This window comes from Akebia trifoliata, chromosome 16, assembly GCF_017979445.1.
Source record: "Akebia trifoliata isolate Shusen 1 chromosome 16, ASM1797944v1, whole genome shotgun sequence".
In the NCBI taxonomy this organism is placed as follows: Eukaryota; Viridiplantae; Streptophyta; class Magnoliopsida; order Ranunculales; family Lardizabalaceae; genus Akebia; species Akebia trifoliata.
The window spans coordinates 32064844-32092810 of NC_141390.1; the positions used below are offsets into that span (position 1 = coordinate 32064844).

Here is a 27967-nt window from a genome sequence, read left to right on the forward strand (position 1 = left end):
CTCAACTTATCATGGCTCTTTTGAAAACATGGCCCAAATGTTCACCAATCTATATAAGCGTGTCTAAATGATCACCAAAAATATTTGAGATGGAAGGGGGCAAAAAATTGAAAGTGGGGGAGGAGAGGGGGGCCAACAGTACGCAGTGGGCTTTTCATCAATTAATTTGAAACATGGGCTTCTCACATAATGACAAAAATCCATAGGGTTGTCTAAAGGAAAAAATGAAAGTTCAGGGGGGCAACTGCCCCTCTGGGCCCTTCTGGCTCCTCCCCTGACTCTCTCTCTCTCTCTCTCTCACACACACACGCAATCATAATCATAAAACTGATATCTTATTATTGCTCTTTATTGGGCGCCTTATTGATGATAAATAGGCTACAGCAAAGAAAAACAAAAACAAGGTGTATGCAAATGATCATGGAAGCTTATCAATAAGCACCAAGATTATATCAATAAAAACTTCAATAACATGATTCCTCTGTGTTAAAGCGGAATCATATGGCTGCGGAGCTGTCAGTAATCCTGTACAATTATCAAGGGCATTTTGCGCGGTTGCTGAATTACTCTTTAAATCATTGAAATAGTTATGCTGCAAACCTTCTAAAGCTGTTTGAAAACTTGAGACAATAGTTTTATACAAATTGGAACAACTATTGAGATGCTGCTTCGGGTCAGGGTTGCCGACAATCGGAATCTGTGAAATGATATAGTTGGCATTGTCTGTGGCGTTGTCAGCCGCTGAATCGAGAATGTCACCAGTGAACATTATAATATCTGACCTGTCTGTTTTAGGAACGGAACTTATTATGGAGACACATACATTGGGATCACTAGTCTTAGAGCAAACATCGTCATCTATGGCACTGGTAGACCCAACATAAACCCTTCCAGAGATTGGGTTGAAGAAGAGAAATAATACTAAAAGAGAAGAAAGTATGTAGGAACCATGAAGGAGAGAAGAGGCCATTATTCTTTCTTTGAAATTAACTCTTCTATTTGAATATTGGATGAAAGAATCTGTACACATGCACATAGAATACATAAGGTGTCCCCAATTATACACCAAACACCATTCAATTGTGTGTGGAAATAAGGTGTTTAGTGTGAAGATTGTAGTGCCTGTGTTCACCATTTACAACATTAAGTGTGTTTCAAAGTGCATCAACTTTAGTGTTAACTAGTTTTGGAAAATTCTCTAGTCCTAGTCCAACTCCTACATGGTGGAATGCACTTGTGAAGCTGGAGTTTCTCTAGAAGCGTTATTAAGACTTTTGGGTCGACTCAACGTGTTGTGAAACTATACCTCAAACTCCTAATTTGAGAACAATTACATCAAACAAAAACCAAATAAACCAATCTGTTTCAATGGGTTTCCAGATCATAAAGTAAATTTGCTTGTAATTAGAAACTACCACCATAGCTAATGGCTAGTGATACACCGGGGTTAAGCTAATGATAATGATCTGTAGCATTGTTGTCTGCTCTTTTAAGGCGGGGAAAGAAAACAACACAGGTGTGGAAGAATCATTAACTACCTGGAATTATCACCTCTACAGACCTATGGAGGGGAGTGGCATTGCAAATTGCTTACGCGGCAGAAAATATAGAGATTTGTGTTGTTACTCAAACGGTTACCAACCTCAATCGCATAGCTCTCTCCCAGGAACGAATGTGGGAGAGCAGGACTCTTTTTTTATTATTATTACCCTCTTAACCCATTAATTAAAATCAATGCCAATCCAGTATCACTAGTCTGTTGATAGTTTAAATTTTTAATCATTCTCCTTGGAGTTGCGCTATAGTGACCTCAGCGGGGGGACACCTTGACATGGTGGCACACATGTCCGTAGATGTGTTTTACTCGTATTTTGGAGAAATGCTTCTATGAGCATGCGCGGGCCACCACGTCAAGATGTCCAGCATTAATCTTCTCCATGTGGTTATCTTGGTAGGCATAAATTCTAGAGATTCCTAGAAGAGTCGTGATGATTGCATGCGGCCTTAGTACGCGGTTGGATGATGTGTCAAGGGCACAGAACCATAAATCATTTTCATCAGGATACATAGGAAAAAGAAGTGCAGCTCTATGCCCCAGCCACATACCCAACCCCGTGTATTCATCATTATTCTTCCTAGAAGTATCTAGTACCATGCAAGTTGTTAAATGGAAGACTATAGCGTAAGAGAGCGTTCAGATCTTCAAATCACTACTGAAATATACCTTCTAACAGTGAATATATTCGAAGTATCAATATATATATATTTTTTTGGAATGTTTAAGATTTTAGTTGTCATAGTCAAACTAGCATTTAGGGCTATCAACGGATAGGTATCCGATCAGATAGTGCTATATCCGAATTCGAATCCGAAAAAAAATAGTAATATTCGTATTTTAATTCGAATTCAAATCCGATAGGATATCACTAACCACTATTCGAATTCGCATTCGAAAGAATTATCGGATATCCGAAAATATTTTATTCGAATTTAAATAATAAAAAAATCTTTGATTTTTTACAGTCAATTTACAGGTAAAATAAGAATTAAATAAAGTAAAAAATTACCTGAAAAATAAGATTTTCCATGGCAAAACACCCAATTCATCGCTAATCGTATCAATGCATCCTTTAAAGTTATACCATTGATGATCTTGTTTGGGAAGTGCTTGGTATACTGAAGTGAAAGTATACCATTACAGACGACGAGCTCCCAAATTAACCTTCTTCCCTCCCAAACCTTCTTCCCTCTAATATCTACCATTGGTCTTGAATCTCAAGCTTATGGTTTCTAATTCTAGTTGAATTGAAGCTCAGGCACGCTATGGAAATCATTTACAGAGTATTTGCACAGTTTGAATTGAGAGAGGGAGAGGGGAAGAAAGGTTATCCACCACATGTCTTGCCTTGCCTTGTCTTATAAAAAGAGACAGAGAAAAAGAAAAATAAATAAATAAAAAAGAGATGTCTCGTATTTATTAAACAGAGAGAGAGAGATATCTTGTCTTTATTTAAGAGAGAGAGTGTGTAAGTGAGCTGTCTTTATTATAGAGAGAGAGAGAGAGAGAGAGGGATCGTTTATATATATATATATATATATATAAAGTAAAACAGACATGTCTTTTCTTAATTAATGTCTTGTCTTTATTTAAGAGAGAGAGTGTGTAAATGAGTTGTGTTTATTATAAAGAGAGAGAAAGAGAGAGGGATTGTCTTTTATATATATATATAAAGTAACACAGATGTGTCTTATCTCAATTAATGTTTAACTATATATAAAGAAAGAGAAAATGATTCGGATCGGATATTAACGAATCGGATGTAGCGATATTCGAATTCGTATCCGAAATCTATTCGAATCTTAAAAATGCATCCGAATTCGAATCCGATATCTGAAAATTTCGGATAGTATCCGATTTTTCAAATTCGGACTCGGATTCGGATTTCGGCTATTCATTGACAGGCCTACTAGCATTAATAAGATTTCAATCTTACAAAGGGTCGTTGGGCTCACATGGATTACCAGATTGGCTATCCAACACTACAACCCTTTGCCTTTTGGTAGATATTTGGCATAGAATGCTGATTTTCTAACTCAATCTGATAGAATAACTTTAAAATGCATTGATGTGACATGTGCACGAATTGTCAATTTTTCCCCTTGATACACAACTGCATATGTTTATGTGCATGTGCATGTGAAATTGTGTATGCCGAGGGGAAAATCTATGATTCTTGCACATGCCACGGGGTTGAGTTTTTGAGCTAGTTCTGTCAGACTTGAGTTAGAAGATCATTACACTTTGAGATATCCCTATGTTTACAAACTGTTGACACATCACATGATCACAGTCTTCTCCTGTGAGCTAAAATAAAATGACTAAAAAACCTTAATTAATTTTTTTTTTACCAAAAAACTACCTTTGGAATAAGAAGATAATATTGATGATGAGATAGCTTGAGGGGAATATTAGAACCGTACAAGAAAAGTACAAGGTCAAGGGAGTGTCTCCTGATGTGTTTATTCTCCATTATATGCTACTATAAGAATTTGGACATCGCTCTATATCGCAACTCTTCTTTAAAAAGACAAATGTGTCACCATAGTTTATTAATGTATAGTACTAGACGTGAGATGTGCATACACAAGTGTTATAAGAGCTTATTTGTAATTTAAAATATTAACTAAAGGGTTTTTGAAGATTTCATGGTAAAAAGATGATATTTTTTTGTACTTCTCAAAATAGAACAATGTGATTCATGATTTGCAATCATCCTTATTTTGATCAAAATAACCCTAATTATATTAAGTTTAAATGTAAAGGTGTGGTCATTGGGTCGAACCACTTCTAATCCACTTACTCTCACTATAGTAAAGATAATAAAAATAAGAATCTATTATACTACTTATTTAGTTATTTATTTTATGTTCTCTCCCACCTCTACAAAGAGAGCACTTTTCTCTTATGCAGGGGCGAAGGTAGTATTTTCTTCTAGGGGGAAAAATATAGTTAATGATAAGATTGTCCACTTTGAAGATGATCGATTTTGGGAAGAAAATTCAAGAGTTTTTATTAGAAGTTGAAGAACAAAGGACACTTTGGTCATTTTTTATTGCTTTGAGAGAAAACCAATATCAACTACAGCAATTTCAAGATCGCAGTTTTGTTTCGTTTGTTTCTTCTAATGGTCTTCCTTTGATTGCATAGAAATGTTATCTAGGGGATAAGCTTGATCTTCCACATTTCAGACTTCTATCCTATCAAGGATCTCTCTCACTGTAAATTTCATTTATATCAATACGCCTTTACTTACTTAGCAAAAAAAAAAAAAAACTAAAAATAAAGAAAGAACAAAGTCAAAGTGGCACGTGTCATTAGTTTGAAAACACACTACAAAATATGAAGGCATTATCAACTTAAATTTATGCGATTTCACAGCGGTTTCGCCAAACATTAATAACAGTTTTTTTACGATCACTAACTTCGACCATTAGACGTTAGTAAGGCTTTTAGAGGCAGTTTTAAGCTACCACTATTTGTGTTTATAAAAAAAATTCAAATATACGGTGGTTTATAACTACCTCTAATTAGGGCTGTCAATGGGTTGGTTCTAGTTCGATTCCTAAGGAGCTTAGAACCATAACTATTATATTTAATTTAGTTCCAGTTCTTGTCAGTTTCAAATCTGGTTTCAAAATAAATAGAAACAGAGCCAAAACTGCCAAAAATCACAGGTACCCATCGATTACAATTCTCAAAAATTGAATGAGAAGAAAAGTATTTCAAATAAAAAAAAGAATACCTTAAATCATCCATAGTATGAAAAGAAATGATAAAATAAATTAATTCCATGTACCCCATGGGTACCCATTGGATAGAACTGAACAATTCTAATTCCTATCGGTTATGTTTTATTTAGACCTAAATCTAATCAGTTCCAATAAAAAGGGAATCAGGATTGGGATTTTCGGTTCTGATCACGATTCGATTAAATGGGTATCCCATTGAAACCCCTACCCCTAATGTTATTTAATTTAAAAATATAAATCTTATCACAGGTATTAAAACCAGTCCTAATGTTTTTTTTTTTTTCTTTTAATTTGTGTTTTAAAATGTAACATGCACATGATAAAGAAATCAGGAATTCCTGAACATCCCACATCCATGAGTTTGTATACTTAACAATCAATCATCTTAGAGGAATTCTTTCTTATCAAACTTCTAATGTTGTATGATTGAAACAAAAATACATTTAACTGTAAAACAAGATGGATCTCAAGGCAGACACATTTAATCCATCCACTGAGCATATGTTTTTTTTTTTTCAGTGACCCATTCTAGAGATGACCTCCTTATTACAAACTCTAGATAGATGAGTTGGTATCAAACATGTGTATGATATGGGATTCAAAACACACAATTTGTGTTCTGGTTTTAACAAATTATGGTCCCTAGCAACTACAACTAATCTATGTAAGAACGTATGCTTTCTTCACAATTAATTTGAAAGACTCTCCAACCAACTACAGAAATTCGATGATTTAGTACTTGAACCCAGACTTGCTAGTCGATTTGCCACTTGGTTTCGCATGAAATTCCACATACATGCCAACAAGCTGTGGTTCTTATAGAACATTTGGGATCAAATATACAAAACTTCAATAAATAATCTTGAACTAGCTTTCCTTTTCCAATACTACCCACATCACTACAAGCATTGAACATTACAACAAGGATGAATTCCCTAGGTCTAAGCCCAGAAAACTGCATCTCCAAAAACAACCGTTGGTAGAGGGGTCACAATGTGAAAAAACCCCAAATTTGACCGACTAAGGAGTCGAATTGACATCAAATTTTTCATTGTCAACTTTTTTTTTTTTTTTTCGACGGGTCGAACTTGTTAAATTAATGAAGGATGGGAGAAATTTGATAGCTCTAAGCCCTCAAATTTGAGAATATCAAGAATTTTGACGGTCCTAGACAGTCAGAGTTCAATTTCTAAAATTCGTGGGCCTTGGCCTATCAATTTTTTCTGTCAAATTTTCCAGTTTTTGCGTAATTGGTGTCTCGGTTATCAAAGATAGGGGCATGGTCAAATGGCATTACATCAGTTTGAGAGGTATGTAAAATATTCACCAACTTATGCGAGGATGTCTAAATCAGCCAAAATATTTGGGAGGGAGGCACAAAAATTGAGAACAGGACGGAGAGGAGGCAGCATGGTAAAGGGACATTTCCTCATTTTGCATTTTGAAAAGACTAATGATAAATCGTCACAGCAAACATATGCAGTCTACATATACACGGCTGAAGTGGCAAGAGCACATGCAGAACCGTTGATCTTTTCCGCATGTATCTTGAAGAAAAAGTTCTATGGTTATGTGCCTTTGCCACACGAGCCACGTACAGACTGCTTATGTTTTGCCGTCACAATTTATCACGGCTCTTTTGAAAACATGGCGCAAAATGTATAAGGGTGTCCAAATGATCACCAAAAATATTTGAAATGGAAGGAGGCAAAAAATTGAAAGTGGGGGAGGAGAGGGGAGCCAACAGTACGCAGTGGGCTTTTCATCAATTAATTTGTGACATGGGCTTCTCACATAATGACCAAAATCCATAGGGTTGTCTAAAGGAAAAAAATGAAAGTTGAGGGGGGCAGCTGCCCCTCTGGGTCCTCCTGGCTCCTACCCTGACTCTCTCTCTCTCTCTCACACACACACACACACACACTCATAAAACTGATATCTTATTATTGCTCTTTATTGGGGGCCTTATTGATGAAACATAGGCTACAGCAAAGAACAACAAAAGCAAGGTGTATGCAAATGATCATGGAAGCTTATCAATAAGCACCAAGATTATATCAATGAAAACTTCAATTGCATGATTCCTCTGTGTTAAAGCGGAATCATATGGCGGCAGAGCTGTCAGTAATCCTGTACAATTATCAACGGCATTTCGCGCGGTTGCTGAATTACTCTTTAAATCATCGAAATAGTTATGCTGCAAACCTTCTAAAGCTGTTTGAAAACTTGAGACAATAGTTTTATACAGATTGGAACAACTATTGAGACGCTGCTTCGGGTCAGGGTTGCCGACAATTGGAATCTGTGAAATGATATAGTTGGCATTGTCTGTGGCGTTGTCTGCTGCTGAATCGAGAATGTCACCAGTGAACATTATAATATCTGACCTGTCGGTTTTAGGAACAGAACTTATTATGGAGACACATACATTGGGATCACTAGTCTTAGAGCAAACATCGTCATCTATGGCATTGGTAGACCCAACATAAACCCTTCCAGAGATTGGGTTGAAGAAGAGAAATAATACTAAAAGGGAAGAAAGAATGTAGGAACCATGAAGGAAAGAAGAGGCCATTATTCTTTCTTTGAAATTAACTCTTCTATTTGAATATTGGATGAAAGAATCTGTACACATGCACATGGAATATATATCTTTATATACCTTTTTTCATATCTTTTGTGATTGTGACAATATTTAATATATATTTTAGGAGATTCTCTATAAACCAAGCGTGAGATCCACCATTCATTATTTGATCTTGCTCATGTTTGTGTAGATGTAGTACGTCAGACAACTTTTACATATTTTCCATCTTTGCTAGCCACGAATCTGTATATTATGATCCATGAAGCTTTGGCCCAATTCAAGCGTGAGATCCCAATTTATTAGTTGTAATAGCTTCGCCAACTTCTACATAGTTTCCATTTGAAGCCTATATATATATATATATATATATATATGGGAAATGTTCAGCACCCTAAGTTTTACCACACACTTTAACAAACGTTTTTTGTCCTACATGGGTTAGAAGTTTTGGAATGAGCTGATTTTTGGTGAGGATGATCTCTATGATTAGAAGATCATCCTCCCCAAAAATCAGCCCATTCCGAAATGTTTAGCCCCATGTTTACACGTTGAAAAATCGTGGACCGTCCATTTTTTGTAAATCAATTTTGATGGGGTTAGAAGTTTTGGAATGAGCTGATTTTTGGTGAGGATAGAGATCATCCTCACCAAAAATCAGCTCATTCCGAAACTTCTAACCCATGTAAGACAAAACGCGTTTGTTAAAGTGTGTGGTAAAACTAAGGGTGGCGAACGGGACCCTATATATATATATATATTATGATCCATTAAGATTTGGCACACACTTTTGGTAAGTCTGTATTAGTTTGAAAAGCACGTGGACTTCAAGAATAATGATTCAAGATTCGGGCGTTTAATTTTTTTTTTTTTTTTAATTATTAATTTTGAAGATGACAACTAAGCAAGTGTCTTAGGTTCGACTTTCTTAGAACCCATCTTTATGGTTACCTTTCAAAAATAAATAATAATAATTATACCGTTGGATCTTTTTCTTGAGATACAAGAGTTAACTCTCATGAAAACGTATGGTTTTCTACACACAATGCTACTTGTTATTTTGATTCACTGTAACAAATCTCATATCTTTACTATCATAAATCATGGAGCCGTGATAAATTGACTCGAAAACATACGCGGTCTGTACGCAGCTGATATTGCAAGGGCACAAAACCTTAGAGTTTTTCTTTGGGATACACAAGAAAAAAAAATTAACAATTCTGTGCCCTTGCCACATTGGCCTCGTATGTTTTTCTGCATCAATTTATCATGAGGGAAATAAATTGAATAGTGAGCCAAAATGTGAAATAACTGGTTTTTAGCTCCCGAAATGGTTAATCATAATCATACAATGTAACTCATGCATCTTATTCTCTAACAATCTTCACCATATCGCACCAAAATGGTGCAATCACACTAGGTGCATATAGCTTGTTGTTGAGTCTATATAGCTTAGAGAATCTCCAACAGACTCTTTAAAAGTTTGTTGGCTATGTACTTTAAAGAGTGGAGTGTGAAAAAAACCGTCTTCAAGAGATTCTTTAAAAGTAAATGTTCAAATAAAAAGAAAACTTCGACTCTCTACCTATAGAGAGCCTCCAAAGCTAGTTATCTTAATGTTAAAAAAAAAAAATTGAAAAACACTTTTCTTACAATAATTAGTTGGGCCCACATGATTACAACATTGGCAACACAACATCCTCCTAGATTTCTTGGAAAACTCATGAAAAAAAAAATTCAAAATTTCTTTTTGAGCTTGATCCAAGGTGTTGAAATGGCTAGCTATCAAACCCCCAACTTTTATAATGAAATTTTAACGGTGAAAAATAATATTATTTTTTTGAATTTTTATTTCAAAATTCTTAGCATTTCATTCACTACAAGCCTGTGGCATCTGATTGCGTTTTTTGATGCCAAGATGTGATCTCACTACCCTTAATAAGATTTAAGTAGGTTTTAACGAATATTTGTTTGTAAAGAAAAATAATATTAAATATTAAGAATAGAAAAAGAAATGTTGAGTCTATTGGTAAAGTAAATTTTACAATAGTTAAAGTAACATTTTTTACTTTTTTTATTTATTTATAATAGATGCTCAACATTAGTGGAGATGCTCTTAATACCTTAATACTTAACAGCAAATCTTCCTGGTTTCAAGTGAGAATATTGAACGATAGAAGATGTAGCACCCACACTAATAACAAAACCCCAACACGTAGAGGGGGGCGACACAGTGTGGGCCGGCTTCTCATCAATTTGAAACGTAGGGGCTTCTCACATAATGACCAAAATTGATGAGGTTGTCTAAAGGAAAAAAAAATTTGAGGGGTGGCAGCTTTCCCCTCACACACACAGATTATACTAACTATGAGGTCCGTTAAAATGAGACGCAAAGAAATAGAAAGGAAGTCCATCCAGCCCAACTCAGGATTGGATCGACCCACATGGCATACTCAATCTACATCCCTGACATGATAGGCTCGGAAAACTTAGATATGCTCTCTTCTGCTCTTCTTGACGTACAAAATTGCACCTTTTAATGGGAACTGTAGTTTTGTATCCCGAGGAGAGTAGATCTACGATTTCCGAGCCTATCACCTTTTAATGGGTTTCGATTGAGTATGCCTCGTTGGTAAATCAGATTATCATGATTCATAATATTATCATAAAACTAATATCTTATTGTTGCACTTTATAGTATCGGGGCCTTAGTCATGAAAAGTAGGCTACAGCAAAGAAAAACAAAATACACAACAAAAACAAGGTATGTAAAGGATCGAGCTGGAAGTTGATCAATAAGCACCAAGCTTAGTTCAATAAAAACTTTAACAATATGATTCCTCTGTGTTAACGGGGAATCATACTGCGGCGGAGCTTTCAGTAATTCTATACACTTATAAAGGTTATTTCCAGTGGTTACTGCATCATTCTTTTGTAATAAACATCATCAACGGCATCTAAAACTGTTTGAAGACCTGAGACAACACTTTTATAGATATTGGAACAATTATTGAGACGCTGCCTCGGATAAGGGTCAGTGACAATCGGAATCCCTGAAAGGATATGGTTGGAATTGTCCGTGGCATTGGGCAACGCTAAATGGATAGAGTAAACTAGGAACGATTCAACATCATCTGTGTCGGCAGTAGGATCTGAACTTAGAGTGGAGACACATAAATTGGGATCACTAGTCTTAGAGCAAACCTGGTTAACTATGGAATTGGTAGTCTCAACAGACTCCCTTGCAGAGATTGGGTTGAAGAAGAGAAACAACAGTAAAAGAGAAGAAAGTATGTAGGAACCATGAAGGAGAGAAGAGGTCATTATTCTTTCTTTGAAATCCTTCTATTTGAAGATTGTATGATAGAAGCTGTACACATACACAGAATATATATACACACACACACGTGTGTGTGTGTGTGTGTGTGTGAATGATGAATGCATGTGGCCTTGGTAGGCGATTGGCTACGCGGCTGATGTGACAAGGGCACAGAACCACACATCTTTTTTCTGTGTATCCCATGAAAATTATGTATGGTTCTATGCCTTTGCCACATCAACCGCATACCAAGATTGTGCCTGTGTGTGTGTGTATATATATCCACCATTTATATTTGATTTTGCTCATGTCTGTGTAGATGTAGTAGGTCCGCCAACTTTTATGTGTTTTCCATTTTTGCTAGCCACGAATCTGTATATTATACAACCTGGGTTTAATTGGTATGTCTTAAATAATTTAAGAAATAAGGCATCAAATCTAAGTAGAAAAAAAAATTTAATATAGTTTATTATATGAACAAGTATATTATAATATAAAATAATAAATTAATTTTATTTTTAGTATTTTTAAATTTTATTTTATTGCAAAGGGTGTATATACTTTGGGGGGTGTGGCTTGAAAGAAACAGGCGTACCTTCGAGGGGAAACGGAAAGATTGTTCAGATACAATTATATTTATCTTAGGTCTTATCTTTTGCTGGTCCAAAGTATATAAGGAGTTTAGGGGACTGTATTTTGAAAACTTTTTGTATAGATGGGATGGGATTTGTTGTTCTATGCGTGAGTAGTTCTACCTTGTAAGGCTTCACCAGGTTGATCATCTCGACTCACTTGGTTTTTTTCATGAATACAATGCTACTTATAAAAAGTAAAAAAAAAAATTATTTTATCATTTGATAAAATTTAGAAATTTTTAAATTTAAAAAATATGTATTTTAACGGATAATTTTTTGGAAAAAATTTTATTTTGAAAAACTACACTTGAATGATAATTTTTCATGCAAACTTGAAAAACTTTGAAGTATAGGTTTTTAATGGTAACTCTAAAAATTACACTTGTACTACCGTTTTTCAGAGGATTAGCAAAAACGATTATTCAATGACCCCTCAAAATTTATTTTGTAATTTTAAAAGAATAATTACTTTTATTAAAAAATAATATTTTTTTTATTACTATTTTTTTTTTGAAAATTTCCACTTTCAAGTAAGCCATTTGGATACATGTGCCTTTGCACATGCCACCTAATCTAGTATCGTATAGAGATAATTTTCAAAACTTGATAAACTTTTGACAAAATTCCCATTTCAGCTCCCTATTCATTTTAATTCCCAAAAAGCCAAACTGTGAATAGTCACTTTTTGGTATTAAAAGAAAGAGTCATGCTAGAGTGACCTCAAGATTGGACCTCATATCGCACATCTTTACATGAAAGTGGATATGAACCATAAATGTTTGTCACTCGAGGAAAAGTATCTATGGTTCCCATACACTTTCACATCAAGGTGTGCGATGGTCCAATCTTAAGGTCACTTCAGCATTATTCTAAAAGAAAATGACTCCATCCCCACAATTTTATCAACATTCACGTTTTGGGAATTAAAATGGGTAGTGACCGGGGCAATAACTGATTTTCAGTCCCGAAATAATAATTCATAATGATACAATGTAACTCATGCATCTTATTCTCTAACAATCTTCACTATATCTCATCACAAGGTTGTGATCAAACTACGTGCGTGGAGCGCTGTGTCTTTAATAGCTTAAAACCTTAATTTTTAAGTGAGAATATTGAACGATGCAAGATCTAACACCCACACTAAGAACATAACACCAACACATTTACATTTTATTTAGATCTTCATCTAATGATCAAGAAAGTTGATGTACACAAGTACCAACATGAGATCAATAAGAACATCAACAATCTGATTCCTCGGAGTCAATGGGGATTCAATTGGTGGATGTGTTTTTGATAAATCTATACAGTTATTGAGGGATGTTCTACTAATTTTTGCATTAATATTTACATCCTCATAATCATGCTTTGCAAAGTTATCTGAAACCATGCTAAGAACTTCAATAACACTTCAATAATAATTTGAACAAATAGTGAACCTTTGCTTTTGATCAGTGTCAGTGATTTTTGGAAGCAATGACCGAATATATTTGTATGTATCCGTAGAATTGGCTGATCCTACATAGATGAGCAAGGACTTGGGGGGGAGGTTCTTTTATGATTTTGTTTTAAGATGCGATTACATTTGTGATTCTTAGTTTTTTTTTTATTTGTTCTTGCTTGAGGGCTACCTCAGCCTCCTCCCTTTGTAGTTCTTTCTTTTCTGATTAATAAAACTTTACACTTATATATAAAAGAAAAAGATTTTGGGGAATTCTTTCGTGCACATAAAGGTCAATCCCAGATTTCACAAAATCTCGTATTGAATAATAGTACACCATGTGCATTAAGGACTTTTCATGTTAGCTGAGTATTGACCGAGTGAAGACCTTCTCGTTAGAAAATTAGTGGTCCTTTATTTAATTTTCTTAGGGCTCTTAGGATTTTGTGTGTTTTTTGCAACTAAACAACTTCCTATAGCCTTCTAACATATATCCTTGTAATTACATCATTAGGATTGTAACTTGTAAAAGGAAAAGAATTTAAATTACCCAAAAATTTGGAGATACCAAACATTTATTTTAGGACAAAACGAACATCAAAACCAAAATCGTTGGATTCACAAATTTATTGTAATATAAGAGAAGAGACAACCAATATTTTATTTATGTATTTTTCTGTTATATAAGAGACAGAACTAATAAAAACTAATCACAAATGATGTTAATTTTGGGGAAGATGAGCAGTAACCACAACAACAATGTCAGCAAGACACTTTAAATTATGATTCCTTTGTGTCAATGGAGATTGAGATGATGGTGTCGACTTCGTGAACGCATCGTCGCAACTAGGTACATCTTGAACAACAGTCCCTGACTCAAGAAACGCATCCACGTAATTCTGCTTCATGTAGTTATCATAAGCCATATTAAGATTTTCAATGGCTTTCTTATAAAAATTAGAACACACTGTGAGGGGTTCCTTTGGCACATTAGGATCCTGAAACAAAGACTGAATAAAATTATTCGTATCGGTTGCGTTGTCCCTCGCTAGACTGAGACCGATATTTCCAAAACCAATAAGATTAGCCGACACCATACGTTTATCGGAACTTAGAGCATAAACACATGTAGCGTTATCGACGGTATCATTGCAGATTTTATAAATTAAATCCATTGGATTCCTCACACCTATCTCTGCAGAGGTTGAGTGGATGAAGAAGATAAGGAAGCCTAAGAGAGGAACAAATGTCTTAAAGAAGGAAGAAGAAGCCATTGTAGATGAGACGATGAAGAAGAAATTACACTCGACTGAGGGTTGTATTGGAATCTACGCTGGTTTTGCAGATTTAAGGTAATTGATATTCTATAATGGAATATCCCATGTGAGAGATATTGTCGATTTATTATTAGATTTTTTTTTTTTCTAACAAATATACGGCTAAGATTATTAATTAATATGCTGTGTTCTAAGGAAATTCCTTTCTTGGGAATCTCTAGGATGAAGAGTCCTATATGAATCGAATCTCTATTGATTTTATTTGAAAACTTAGCGGGTATTTGGAAAAGGAAAAGAGTCCCATTATATTAAAGTTACCTCTATGTTTTCAAATTTATATAGACTTCGGTCAACACTGGAAAACTAATGTGAACTCACTTAAATGCCCTAATCGGTAATTTCTCCTGATTTTTCATGTTCAAACTCTTTACCTTTTAGGGTGAATTATATTATAATTCATTTAATCTCTTGTAAAAAATCTTTGACCCATCGATCGTATTCTGCTCCCTCAAAATTCCATCCTGTACTCAAGATTCAAGATAAATAAAAAATAAAAAATTGGCTTGAAGATGGTCAAGGGCAAAGTGGGGATTTTGTTTACGTGGGCAATGGTGATAGATTTTTTTATTCGTCACTGTTATCTATCACTATGTCCTTATAAAATTTTAAAAGAGTCATGTTGGGGTGACACAAGATTTATTGCGATTCTCACAATTCTAACGTGGAGGTGCTCACATAATTGTAGATGGTTTTTACTCATATCGTGAGGAAACCCATTTACAGTTATGTGTGCCCACCACATTAGAATTTTGAGAATCGCAGTAATTAAATCCAATGTCAAAATTTTAACATAGATGATTTATTGCGATTCTCACAATTCTAACATGGAGGTGCTCACATAATCGTAGATGATTTTTACTCATATCGTGAGGAAATCTATTTACAGTTATGTGTGCACCACCGCATTAGAATTGTGAGAATCGCAATAAATCATCTATGTTAAAACCACCACATTAGAATTGTGAGAATCGCAGTAAATCCCATGTAAAAATATTATTTATTTTATTTTTAAATCTCTTATGAGACTTGGACAAAAATTATAAGTTTTCAGTTTGGGATAGAAATTGAGGGCATTTGGGTTATTTTCTATCACTTGCTTAAAAAGTCCAAGTTCAATCTTCAAAGGTTATGCCATCAGTTTAAAAGCACAGGAAGGGTCTTTTCAGAGGCAGATCCTTCGTGATATATATTTAAATGATCGGTCCACATTACCATTTGATTTCCGTAGCTTGGTTTTTTAAGAACTTTCCTATAATGAAAGTTTTTTTTCCAAAAATATTGTATTTTAAAGAAAAACACTTTCCTTACCAAAATTAGGAAGGATCCGATGCCACCCCCGATCCATGTGGCATCCAAAACCACGATCTGTTGCCATTGGAATCTATAGCACAAAATTTTAACAAATTTAGGAAAGAAAGAAAATATTAAATTGTTATTTTTTTTTGTTAAATCTTAATTTCAAATTTGGGAGTTCTATCCATTTCCAAAGTTTTCATCAAGTCAAAAAAGATATTTTCTTGGACAACCGTGATAAATTGACTACAAAAAAATCTCAAACATACTCCACCATGGTTTTAAAATTTGTTTTAACGTCTCGTCCATGAACGAGATCAAGTTGTCTTAGACAAGTTTCTTGATATGTTTGAATCGTCTCGTTCAACAATGAGAAAAATGAATCTGTAGTTTTAAATCTTGTCTGATACATTTGACTTGTTTCTCCGTCTTGTTGGTAGACGATATCGAGACACATCGGACGAGTCCTCTTGATCTCAAAAGAGATTTAAAACCATGTATTCAACTGACGTAAAATGTACATTGAACCATAGAATTTTTTTTTTCTCAACATACAAAATGAAAATATATATATATATATATATTGCTCTTTGCACATTCCATGTCAATAGAGTATGTTTGAGTATCATTTTTTTGAGTGAGTTTAGCATTATTCTTTCTTCGATTATTTGTTTTTTCAAATCTGATCTACACCATGAACCCTAGGAAAAAATTTTCTTGCATTACACTTGTCATTTTGAAGAGATATTCCAAATACTGATGAAAAAAAAAAGAGTAGAGTGTAAAATAAACACAAAAAGCCACATATCATGTTGCGAAGATGCGTGGCATCTCCAAGGAAGTATCCCAAATAGTGATGAAAATGAAAAAAAGCAAGGTGTAAAATAAATGTATAAAGCCATGTGTCATGTTGTGAAGGGGAGCGGATCCTCTGCGGTACTTTTTTTCCGGAGGTTCCTTGAAGTCCAGTTGGGCGGTTGATAGAGTGCCACGAGTTACCGAGACCAAAATTCGTTCATGAAATTTTTAAGCTATAGTGATTGTTCATTTGAAATCCATTTCATCAAGCTGAAGAAGATGTGTTTTTTAATACATGATCAGACAGGTATTGATCATGGCTGTGATCATGATGATCTCTCCACCATTGATGGAACACTACATGGAACTACAGTATCACAGAGGATCCGCTCCTGTTGTGAAGAGGGTTTCACGAAAATTTTGAAGTTGACTGCCAGCTTCAAAGTCGGACTCTAAACCCTATCCAGGACTATGGTTTTATGTGTGGATAAGGCAATCCAATGGCCGCACAACCTTTAGTGAGATTTGTAATCACACTGGCCTAACTCTATTTTAAATTCGGTTCACGTGATTGTTTGAATTTCATAAAATCAAAAAATTGAATTAGTTTTCTCTCAAAATCAGGTAGTTTGAGTGGGTTCTTTAGCACACGATTCCAACATTGGAAGATTATAAGATGAAAAAGAGTTTTTGGAAACTTACTCCTATCATGAAGTTGTCGAGTTTACTCTTAGGAGGAAAAAATGACAATTAATATATGAATAATGATGAATGCACACGGTCTTTGTACGCGACTGACATGGTAAGAGCACAAAACCGCACATCTTTTTCTTATGTATCTTGATAAAAACGATCTATAGCTCTATACCCTTGCCATGTCATCCGCATACCAACCGCATGCATTCATCACAACTCTTAATGTATATTAAATGTCATATAGATGATAGCTCTTCTACATGCAAAAGGGGCGTCGAATCCACCAACCATCGAGAATGGTTTTGTGTTGAACAACTACCCAAGATGTTGATTTAACCCCCAAGGGTTTGTGAGATGGCCAAGACCATGCCTAAGAAAGGAATGGTCTTGATTAGGTCAAATCGCCCCCCGGGGCAACTCTTAGGGATGATCATAGGACATAGGACATAATGGTGTGGACTTCATCATAATCAGCTGGTAAATTCTCTTCAAGAAAAGCTTGGGAATATATTTGAATAAGAGGAGTCAATGTGGGGGGGGAATACAAAGCAATTGACACTGGATTCAACACTTAGTTGACTTAGCAATGCATAGATGACCATAAAATTATTTTCTCGAGATACAAATTAAAAATCAGTGGTTATCCATGCATCGCCAAGGCAACTTAGTGTTGGAACCATTGTCCAATGCAGGCAGTAAAGCATTTTTCATTTGGAATAGAGTCAGTTTGACAACCTGACGCACCCTCTAACATATGCTCCGATGATAGAATCGTAGATCATTTCCCTTGAGATATACAAGAAAAAGATTTATGACTCTGTGTATCCCCAAGGCAAATGATCTACAGTTATGTGATGGGCGTCTCAAAATCATTATTTGCTGAAGTGACATTAAATTGATGTCCTTTCACACATTGCTGACATGTGTGTGTACAGAATCATAGATGTTTTCCATCAAAATACAAGTGAAAATCATCTATGATTATATGCGCACCTCCACATCAGCAAGGTGTGAGATAATGTCAATTTTGATGTCACTCCAGCATGACTCAAATTAAGTTTTTTGGTTGGAAAGTCATTAATGGAGCATGCCCAGTAGATGCTATAAGGTAAAAAAGATGGAATCTCAACCATGCATCAAGATGTCCAATTAATGTGCAAAATTTCAGAACAAAACATTCCTCATCTAATTTTTGGGAAGATATTTCGTTGGACTTCCTTCGTGAGTTTGTTGCCTAGAGGCCGTGTCCTGGGGGCAGCCACCATATATTCCTACTGCAATTGATGCCGGGATGGAAATAAGGAGTTTTTATAAGATGTGAAAGATAAGGGTATCTCAGTCATTTTCTGTTTGTAAATCATATAACAACAACGAGATATTTCTATGGGTGAATTATCATTTCATGAGCTGAAACTGAGTTATTTACAATTCTGACTATCTATTAATTTTAATTATCGAAACGTTTCAATCATGTTTTTGTTAAAAAAATAAAACCAGAACAATAATGAATTCGGCGGTTTTAAGGTGACTATTTTGCAGGTTTAACGTGACTGTTTTTAAAAATCTCTGAATTCATTACAGTTCACGTTTTGGTAATTAAAATGAACAGTGAGCCGAAATCGTAAATTTGTCATAAGTTGATCACATTTTCCTAAATATCCCTTTTCCCTCTGAAATTATATTAGAGATCTAGAATAAAAGAAAATTTTAAAAATTAAAAATAACAAGAAGCCGTTGGAATTTCTGTCTAAAGCATTCAAAGAAATTGGAACTAACTTCAATCCCACGTCTTGATGACCATTTTATTCTAATGTAAGAGAGAAGACAACTATTTATTTGTGTATTTTTCTGCTAATGTGAGGGAGAACCAAAATCTGATAACTAATTAATCATGATCTAGGAGGCTTGATCGTGCAAGAGACTCTAAATAATGATTCCTTTGTGTCAATGGAAACTGAGATTGTGTTGTCGATTTCTTTACCTTGTCTTCACAACTAGGTACATTCACGACAACATTCCTTGACGCAAGGTTTGCATCGACGTACCTCCAGTTCATGTAGAAATCATGAGCCCTATTAAGATCTTCAAGGGCATTTTCATAAACATTAGCACACACCGTGAGAGGCTATATTGGCACACTAGAATTTATAAGTAGAAAGTGTATCACATTATTCGTGTCGATTGTGTCACCCTTTGCTACATCAAGACCGATAATTCCAAGGTCAGTGAGATTAGTCGACACCATTCGAGAATCAGTACTTAGAGCCAAGACACAAGTATCTTGAAGAAGGAAGAAGAAGCCATTATTGATAGATGAAGATGAACTTATATACTCAAATAAGAAACTTTTATAGCTAGCAGTTTATAATATTCAAAACTTAAGATTTGTACATTAATTATTAGATTTGATTGAGTCAGACTAGCCTTACTAACTTGATAAGATTTTAAATTTTATAGTTTCAATCTTATCAAGGAAAATGCTGGAGTGATTGTTTAAGACACTATGTTTCACACTGTGTTGATATCGATGTGTGCCTCTAGATGTCCTTCCTCGAGATACAAGTGAAAAGTATAGTCACTCCAGCACTACCCAATTCCTTAGTTTAATTTCTTTAAGAACTTTCCTTTAATGAATTTTTTTCACACTTTCCTTACCAAGTTTGCAAGGGTCGGATGATCGCCGACCAAAGAATTTTTTATATTTTATTTTTTATAAATCTCATCTACACCATGAACTCTAGGGAACTGCATGTTCCCAAGGATTAATCCACTAAAATAGGACTCTCAATGATCCGAAATATACCTGATATCCAAATAAGTTCGATCCAAAAAAATATTAAAAATTGGATTTGGCTTGAAATCTTAGATCTGATATAATTTTGAATCGGATTCAGATGTATTTCAATCCACTAAAAAAGAATCTAATCCAAATGCATTTTAATATTTTTTTATTCTTAATTTTAAATAAATATATATAAACAAAATATTTTAATCTTTTTTATTTCCCTCTATATTTTTAAGTTGAAAAATAGAATTTTTTTATAATTTTATATGTTTTATATTTTTAAATTTTTTTGAACATTGATAATTTAAAAATAAAGCAGGTGTTCGGATCGGATCAAGTACACATTTAGAATAATTTGGATCGGTATTGGAGTGGTATTGCTACAATATAAAACCGATCCATTGCCAATCCTACATTAGGAGACTCATTTAGCATCTTAAAAAATTATACATATTTGGATATGGGGAGATTTTAGAGCTTCGTTTAGCATCTTGGCCCGGTTCATCTCCACCCCTATGTGCGGTCGTGATAGGGATGGCAATTTTGCTCCACCCCGACCCGTCTCTATAGGGTCGGATTTTTTACTACCTTAAACGATTTTGGGGCGGTTTTGATATTAAAATAAAAAATCGATTAGATTTCGGGGTAGGAACGGTTTTGATATACCTCGTCCCGTTGCCGTTCCTAGGTTAAAACCGGTTGAGAATGATTTGACTCGTCAGACACCATACGATATGACTCATCACTGGTGGCAATACCGAGTTCAGTGCAAGCATCTTGATGCCTCGAGATCTTCCAAATTAAATAGCTCCCCAATCACCATACCAACCACCTGAAAACGTTTTTAACCTAAGTTACAAAAGATGATATAATCTTACGGTGAAAGATTGGGTAGGTCGTAAGATACAAACACGCCCTCGAAGAACACTATCAAACCTCTCCTTTTCTCTCTCTCTCTCTCTCCTCCTCTCTCTTTCAAGGCTTCTGGACTTCGACCCAAGAATGCTTTTTCCATGGCGTCCAACAGACTCAACGATTCAGGTACGATATCGTTTCAACTAATTTTTCTCTTTAAATATCTGAATCTGTTTTGTTTATGTTTCCACTTGAAATCGATCGTTTTAGGGTTTGCGAAATCCGTGATTTTAAGTTGTTAGTAAACTAGGCCTTCTTTTTTTTTTTTTTTTTTTTTTTTTTTGACTTCGATTGGAGATTGAACCATCTTCTTTTGAAGATTCGAGCTTGATTTATACATTTTTAGGGTTTGAGATAGTTTATTCGAAGATCTCCATTGTTAGGAATTTGGGTTCTAATTTTGTTGTAGATACATCTGTACTATACCCACTACTTGAATATTTTGTTTCTTTATTGTTTAAAAATCAACATCATTAAGTATAGTTTGCATTATGGTTCTTATATAAAATTCCCCTTTTAGTTTGATCAATAAGTGATGTTCACATTATATGATTCAAAACTATGTTTCTCCTATATATACATATCTATCCATTTTTATTAGAAAAAAGAACATAAATAAGGAAATATCATGTTGTTGTATCTTTTTCTCATCAATCTTTACTGGCATCTTATGTATTTGGAATGGGTTGGAGGATGGAGCACTCAAAAAAGTCAAATTCATAGAATAATTTAATTGGGGGTTGGGCTTTGTTAGAATCCATCTCGTTGATTGTGTTTGGGAGCACTGCTTTGGTCATATCATGCACAATCATGTGTGAGCATGGTTTCAAAACTCGTCCGAGACCGAGATGTATCGCCCAAGTTGTCTCGATATCAGGCATGGAAGAGACGGACGGGCAAGTCAATGTATCGGTTGAGATTTAAAACCCTATGTTCATTTTTCTCATTGTTGGACGAGATGTCTCAAACATATCAGAAAAGTTTTCCGAGACAACTCGGTCTCGTTCACGGATGAGACGAGACGTCAAAACGAGTTTTAAAACCATGTGTGTGAGAACTCCACTAATCTTTGACTACCTTAAACTGGTCTTGGAGGTATTATTCAAAGATGAGTTTTTAAGGGTTGCAAGAGGTGGAGAATGAAATGTATGATTGGGATTTATGTCAAGAGGTGGCAGAGTTTTTTGCCCTGGTTGCCAACTTGGCACAAGTATCCTCCCTTTTGTCCGATCTTAGGATCATCAATGTAGTGTCTAAGAAACACTACATGGGTGACTCGTGATATCCTACAATCCACATGATACATGACAAAGAAAGAGCTTAAAAATCTAACATAATTTTATCAGTTGAGATTTGCCAAGAATGTTCTTTAGAAGGGAATAAGATTATTTGTGTCTTGCCCTTGTAATTGCTTATTCAAAGGATCTAATTCCTTTGAGGTAGGGGAGAAAAGTTGTACAACTATGAAGATGGTGGAGTTGGCTCAAGGAGCTAGGTGATGTTGTAGGACTTCCTGTGAACTTCATAAAAATTCTTGTATTCTCTCATATATGTTTTTCTTCTAACAATCATGATTATGGATGTCCTGTGTATGGTGATGTGATGCAAATTTTGCATCAACAATACATCTTTTTAAGCCATCAATCCTGAATTCCAAAAAAATTGATGACCTAATTAGAGCCTGCCTGTTTATGATTTATCATCTCTGCACTCACTGCTGTTACTTCAAAGTCCTTTCCAGCAGAAAAGAAAATATTATTTTTTACTCCTCATAACGGTCCAAATGATTCTTGCATAGTTCAAAGACAACAAATGTCTCCCTTAAAAGGTTTACATTAAAGTGGACGGCGCTGTCCATGACATGATAACATGAATCAAAGGCCTTCCTCTAGGTAAAGGTAGCTCATATGGCTTATGTATCCTCTCTCTCTCTCTTTGTTTCCATCAAATTGCTTCTCATCTTTCTTTATTAAATTCCCATTTTAATCTTGCTTTTTGATATTCATGATAACTGACAAAGAACATCTGCCTCCCTTCTCATCTGTGAAAATGTTACTACAAATGTCTAGCTTGGATTTTTTATGTCAAGAAATCGTTCCAATTCTTTTACCTTCCCTCATTGAACTTAACCTTCCATCCAATGCCTCATTCAAACCACATCAGAAAAGCGATTCCACCAGCCTTTATCAAATTCATTGATGCTTGTTCTTTCATATGCTTAATCTGAAACTGAAGGAAGACAAACCCAGAGTCCAAAAATGAACCTTAATGAGTCTGGCAAAATCAAGAGCCATGATGGCCAATTTTTTTTTTATATTTATTAACCTTCTGTAATATGATTTCCAGCTACTCATAAGAGACTAAAGAAAATGAGTGTCAAGACGTTTGTGAGGTAGTTCTGTCCATTTGTCCCATCACACCCAAATATGAAATGCGTCCTAATGGAAGCAAAGCACACAAATTACCTTTAATCGAAAGCTTCTTATGCCAGAAGCACAGGTCCTATTGTTTAATGCTTAGGAGATTTGATATTCACCTGTGCCCACAATTCACTTGGATGTCACACTCATTGAAAACCTTCCAGCACTGACATCGCATGATAGCACATTTTTTGCAATTTGGTTGATGGGTAAAACATAGCCAAAGTGGTAGTTGGTACAAATATATTTGTGCATGGAACATGCACATACATTTATGATAGAAAAGGATACTTGTATTGACTAGGCTTTCTGTGTGAGCCATGGTTTCAAAACTCGTCCGAGACCGAGACATATAGTCTGAGTCGTCTCGGTATCAGGCATGGACAAGGCAGACAGACAAGTCAATTTTTTGGACAAGATTTATAACCCCACATTCATTTTTTTTATTTTTGAACGAGACGGAAAACTCGTCCAAGACGACTCGGTATCTGGCTTGGATGAGACGAGACACAAAACCAAGTTTTAAAACCATGGTCTGAGCTCTGTTTACCATTGTATCTCTTTTTCTTTCTTTTTCTTTTTTTGATTGCATCCTTCTCTATCTAGAGTCATTTATGGACCTCATATTCTCAACCCTCTCCAATTTAAAGATATTGTGGTACAGCTAATGTAGGAAAGAAAGATGGGCTATCAATCACGTCTGTTGAAGAAGTTTTTGATCTTCCTAATCCGCAGGCTCAATTTGAAGAAGCTGGTAAGCATATTAAATTCGCCGAGTATCCATATTATCATTGTTTGCTATCTTTACCACTGATCTCCTGCATCATTCATTATCGTCAAGATTTGTCTTTTAGCTGCCACAAATTCTTAGGGCATTGTTGGCAGCTGTGGAGTGCTGTCCTTGTCAATGATAAGAGGAGGGGCACACAATCCACTGCCACGTCTGCTGCACTTGTTAGATTTCGTTCTCTGGCAGGTCTGTCTTGTCATAGCTTTGTATGGAGCCTTATGTTGGTTCATGTTCTTGCCCCAGAAAGGAAAGCTCGGGTAAATGCTGCATGGGAGCTAATGAACAAGGGCGTATCTGCTGTCAATATGCCAAAGTCTTTTCCAAGTAAAACCAATTCAACGTTGAAAAAACCAGCACAAAAGACTTCCCCTGTGAGGAATTTTTCTTTTTTTTTTTTTTTGTTTCTTTTTTCTCTTTTCCTTCTCTATACTTCTAATCACATTGATAATGACTGTTGAGGCTAATGTTGGCAAGGATTTATTGTGACATCATTTCATAGAATTGGATGACGACTCTTGGCCTAGCACCTAAGAAAGCGGCATCACCTGGACAAGACATGCCACAGACGGGACACAATCTCAGACAGAATGGCACCAGTGACGAGACAAGGAAGCTTGCTGCTGCTGCTCTATCAGCAGTCAAGGATGCTGCTGCCGCCGCCGCCATTGCTGCCTCAGGCAGGGGAAAAATAGAGGTAACAGTCAACTTTAATGGGTATGACTATTGATGTCTGATTCCTTCTTTTTTTTTCCATTTCAAACTTATCCTAATAACTGGGTTTCTGATATTAACTGATTAAATCTGAAAAATAGTGGTAATTGCAGTTCTAAATTTAATTGTCAAATATTCAGAGACCTACGATTATAGATCTATGTGAAAAAGAGAGAATTTCAAATGGCTTATGTGTTTCTATATTAAAGTAGGACTTGCAGATTCCCGAACTGAGTTCTACAACCCAAGGTGCATAGTTCAAAACAGTGGAATGCGGGCTCCATGATAATCTGACCATAAAACTATTTAATATGATATATATATATATATATATATATATATATATATATATATATATATATATATATATATTCACCTTACATCAAGATCTCTATTTGTGGGAGTATAAATGGGTAATAAGATTAATCTATTAGTTTTGCTTGGCCTGCTGGGGACAGTATGATAATTCTCTCACAAACATCCTTACCATGTCACAGATCACCGAGGTTCGAGACTTTGCAGGTGAGGAGATTGAAGTAAAGAAGCTTGTAGATGCTGACTCAAAGGAGGCAACCGAGAAAGCCAAGGTACAAGTTGGACCATCTTCAGCTGTCGATGCTGTACTTGAACAAATTAAGAAGAAACAGAAGCTTAGTGTACTAGACAAGACGAAAAAGGACTGGGGAGAGTTCAAGGAGGACAATAAGGGGCTGGAAGAGCAACTTGATGCCTACAAGAAGAGCTCGAATCAGTATCTGGACAAAGTTTCCTTCTTGCAGAGAACGGATTTTCGGGAATTTGAGCGGGAAAGAGATGCTCGTCTTGCTTTACAGTCAAAGAGGAGGCCAGATATGCGGGAGGAACCGTAGCCACTGAATACTTTACTTGGATTGCTATTTTATGCTCGAGGAAAGCAAGATATTTGGAGGTAAGTGGGGGAGAAGATGCAGATTGTTATGTGAGAGCCTGTGTTTTGGGAAGAGGAGAAGCCCATAAAACTGTTGATGAGACTATGATCATGCATGATGCAATGGGATACCATAATGCTTAATATACTTTCTCACGTTACTTTGTTCTCCGGAATTCACTCTTTAACTATTAAAGAACAAGAAATGAGAGGTTTTTGAGCTTACCAGTCCTAAAGTTGTGCCTATCTTTTTTCTTTAATCCTCTTCTTATGATCTCTTGTAGAAGACCATGGTCAAAGGGTATGTCTGCAGGTTTAGTATCTCAAATACATGGAGGGTTATTTACTAATTTATCCTCGATGTTTGTATTCGATCAACTGTTAGAAATGACTTATATTACCACTCCAATATATTATAACTATACACCACTTAAGAAAAATGTTATCTTTATGTTGCAGAGGAAAACAAATTGGAAAAACAGACAGCATTAGCTCACTAGCACAATGGCCATCTGGACATCCTATATTATCAAATTGAGACGTCCCTCTGGTTTGCTATTCAACTAGAGACTAATATAAAAATGCCAAAAAAGTTCTTGATTTTTTTTCACTAAAGCCTATTTACTTCCATCTCTAAGAAAAATCATTTTTAATCTATTTGAACCCCAGCCCGTCTCTTCTCCTCAGCTATATCTTGCTATTAAGGTTAGATGGTTGAAGGAAATAGAATCTTTAGGATGAATGCAGGAGAATTTTGGAGAAAAATCAATATTTGTGGCAAAGGTTGAAGATGATGATTTCAATCGTTTAATATTAGTTTCTCATGGAAGATTGAAGATTGAATTAAGTTTATTGTCAATTTGAAAATAACAGGGGTATCTCCAATTTTCTACAAGCAAGGTCCCTCAAAAACTATCTAGATTAGTGTCCGACTAGCCCTATTAAGTTAGTAAGGATTTCTAAAAAAACCTTACTATCTCCGTTCTTGTTTCTCATTATAGCTGAAGCCTTGGGTAGACTTTTTACAAGAGCGGTTGATATAGGCAAGCTTTCGGGGTTCAGAGTGAAAGATGGTCCTTTGATTTCTCACCTTCAATTTGCGGACGACACACTAGTTTTTTTGGAGCACTCGAGGGATCAGGTGAGGGCGCTTCGTGTTTTACTGTGCTGCTTTGAGGCAATGTCAGGTTTACACATAAACCTGCACAAGAGTAAGCTCTACGGGGTAGGTGAGGAAACAGATATTCACTTGTTGGCCACGATGTTGGGTTGTGGGTATGATACCTTGCCCACGACATATTTGGGATTACCTTTGGGAGCACCTTATAATAGTATCAAAATTTGGGATGGGGTGTTTGAGAGACTGGAGAAAAGGTTGAGCACTTGGAAGTCCAATTATTTGTCGAAAGGAGGGAAGGTTACTTTGATCAAAAGCACTTTAATGAGTATTCCAGTTTACTTCCTATCGCTTTTTACACTCCCAAGATCCGTCGAAATTAGGATGGAAAGGCTCATGAGAAATTTCTTGTGGAACGACAGGAATGGCATGAGAATGTATCATTTGGTCAAATGGAAAATTGTTTGCATGCCCAAAAGAGCGGGGGGTTGGGAATTAGGGGCCTTAGATTAGCTAATAGAGCGCTGTTAGGAAAATGGCTTTGGAGATTCGGTGAGGAAAGGAGCAGTTTGTGGAGAAAGGTTATTAAGGCCAAGTATGGGGAGAAAAGGTTAGGTTGGTATAGTGGTGTGTCTAGAGATTCATATGGGTGCAGTGTTTGGAAAGGGATTCTTAAAGGGAGTGAAGATTTCGAAGGAGGGATTAGATTTAAAGCGGGTTCGGGAGATAGAATTAGATTTTGGGAGGATAGTTGGTGCGGTACATCGCCTCTGGCAACTCAATTTCCGTCTCTGTACACTTGTTCTATTAAGAAGAACCGCTCTATTCAGCAGTGTTTGGTTCGCAACGAGTCTAGCCCTACTTGGGACTTGGGATTCAGGAGAAACTTTAATGACTGGGAGTTAA

General features: G+C 35.6%; 5 protein-coding genes across 6 annotated transcripts; 1 reads left to right on the forward strand and 4 right to left on the reverse strand.

Moving 5' to 3' along the window:
• Window positions 1-316: 316 nt before the first annotated feature.
• On the reverse strand, window positions 317-2876 carry LOC147383650 (pectinesterase inhibitor-like). Its single transcript, XM_086428402.1, has 2 exons — window positions 2568-2876; window positions 317-1020 (listed from the first exon to the last, which is right to left on the reverse strand). The coding sequence occupies exons 1-2, from the start codon at window positions 2761-2763 to the stop codon at window positions 419-421; spliced, it is 798 nt and encodes a 265-aa protein (XP_086284528.1). The 5' UTR covers window positions 2764-2876; the 3' UTR covers window positions 317-418.
• A 4457-nt stretch (window positions 2877-7333) lies between these two features.
• On the reverse strand, window positions 7334-7885 carry LOC147383651 (pectinesterase inhibitor-like). Its single transcript, XM_086427325.1, has one exon. It carries the CDS (start codon window positions 7883-7885, stop codon window positions 7334-7336), a length of 552 nt encoding a protein of 183 aa, XP_086283451.1.
• Window positions 7886-10810: 2925 nt separating this feature from the next.
• On the reverse strand, window positions 10811-11218 carry LOC147383652 (pectinesterase inhibitor-like). The gene has a single exon (XM_086427326.1). The coding sequence runs from the start codon at window positions 11216-11218 to the stop codon at window positions 10811-10813; it is 408 nt and encodes a 135-aa protein (XP_086283452.1).
• A 2796-nt stretch (window positions 11219-14014) lies between these two features.
• Window positions 14015-14566, reverse strand: LOC147383653 (pectinesterase inhibitor-like). Its single transcript, XM_086427327.1, has one exon. The coding sequence runs from the start codon at window positions 14564-14566 to the stop codon at window positions 14015-14017; it is 552 nt and encodes a 183-aa protein (XP_086283453.1).
• A 6521-nt stretch (window positions 14567-21087) lies between these two features.
• On the forward strand, window positions 21088-26294 carry LOC147383654 (craniofacial development-like protein). 2 transcript variants are annotated; one of them, XM_086428407.1, is made up of 5 exons: window positions 21088-21242; window positions 24201-24290; window positions 24570-24697; window positions 24826-25020; window positions 25535-26294. In XM_086428407.1, exons 1-5 carry the CDS (start codon window positions 21215-21217, stop codon window positions 25904-25906), a joined length of 813 nt encoding a protein of 270 aa, XP_086284533.1. In that variant the 5' UTR covers window positions 21088-21214; the 3' UTR covers window positions 25907-26294. The 2 variants fall into 2 exon arrangements, with proteins under 2 accessions (XP_086284533.1, XP_086284534.1); XM_086428408.1 differs by lacking the exon at window positions 24201-24290 and having other exon boundaries at window positions 21114-21242.
• The last annotated feature ends 1673 nt before the right edge of the window (window positions 26295-27967 follow it).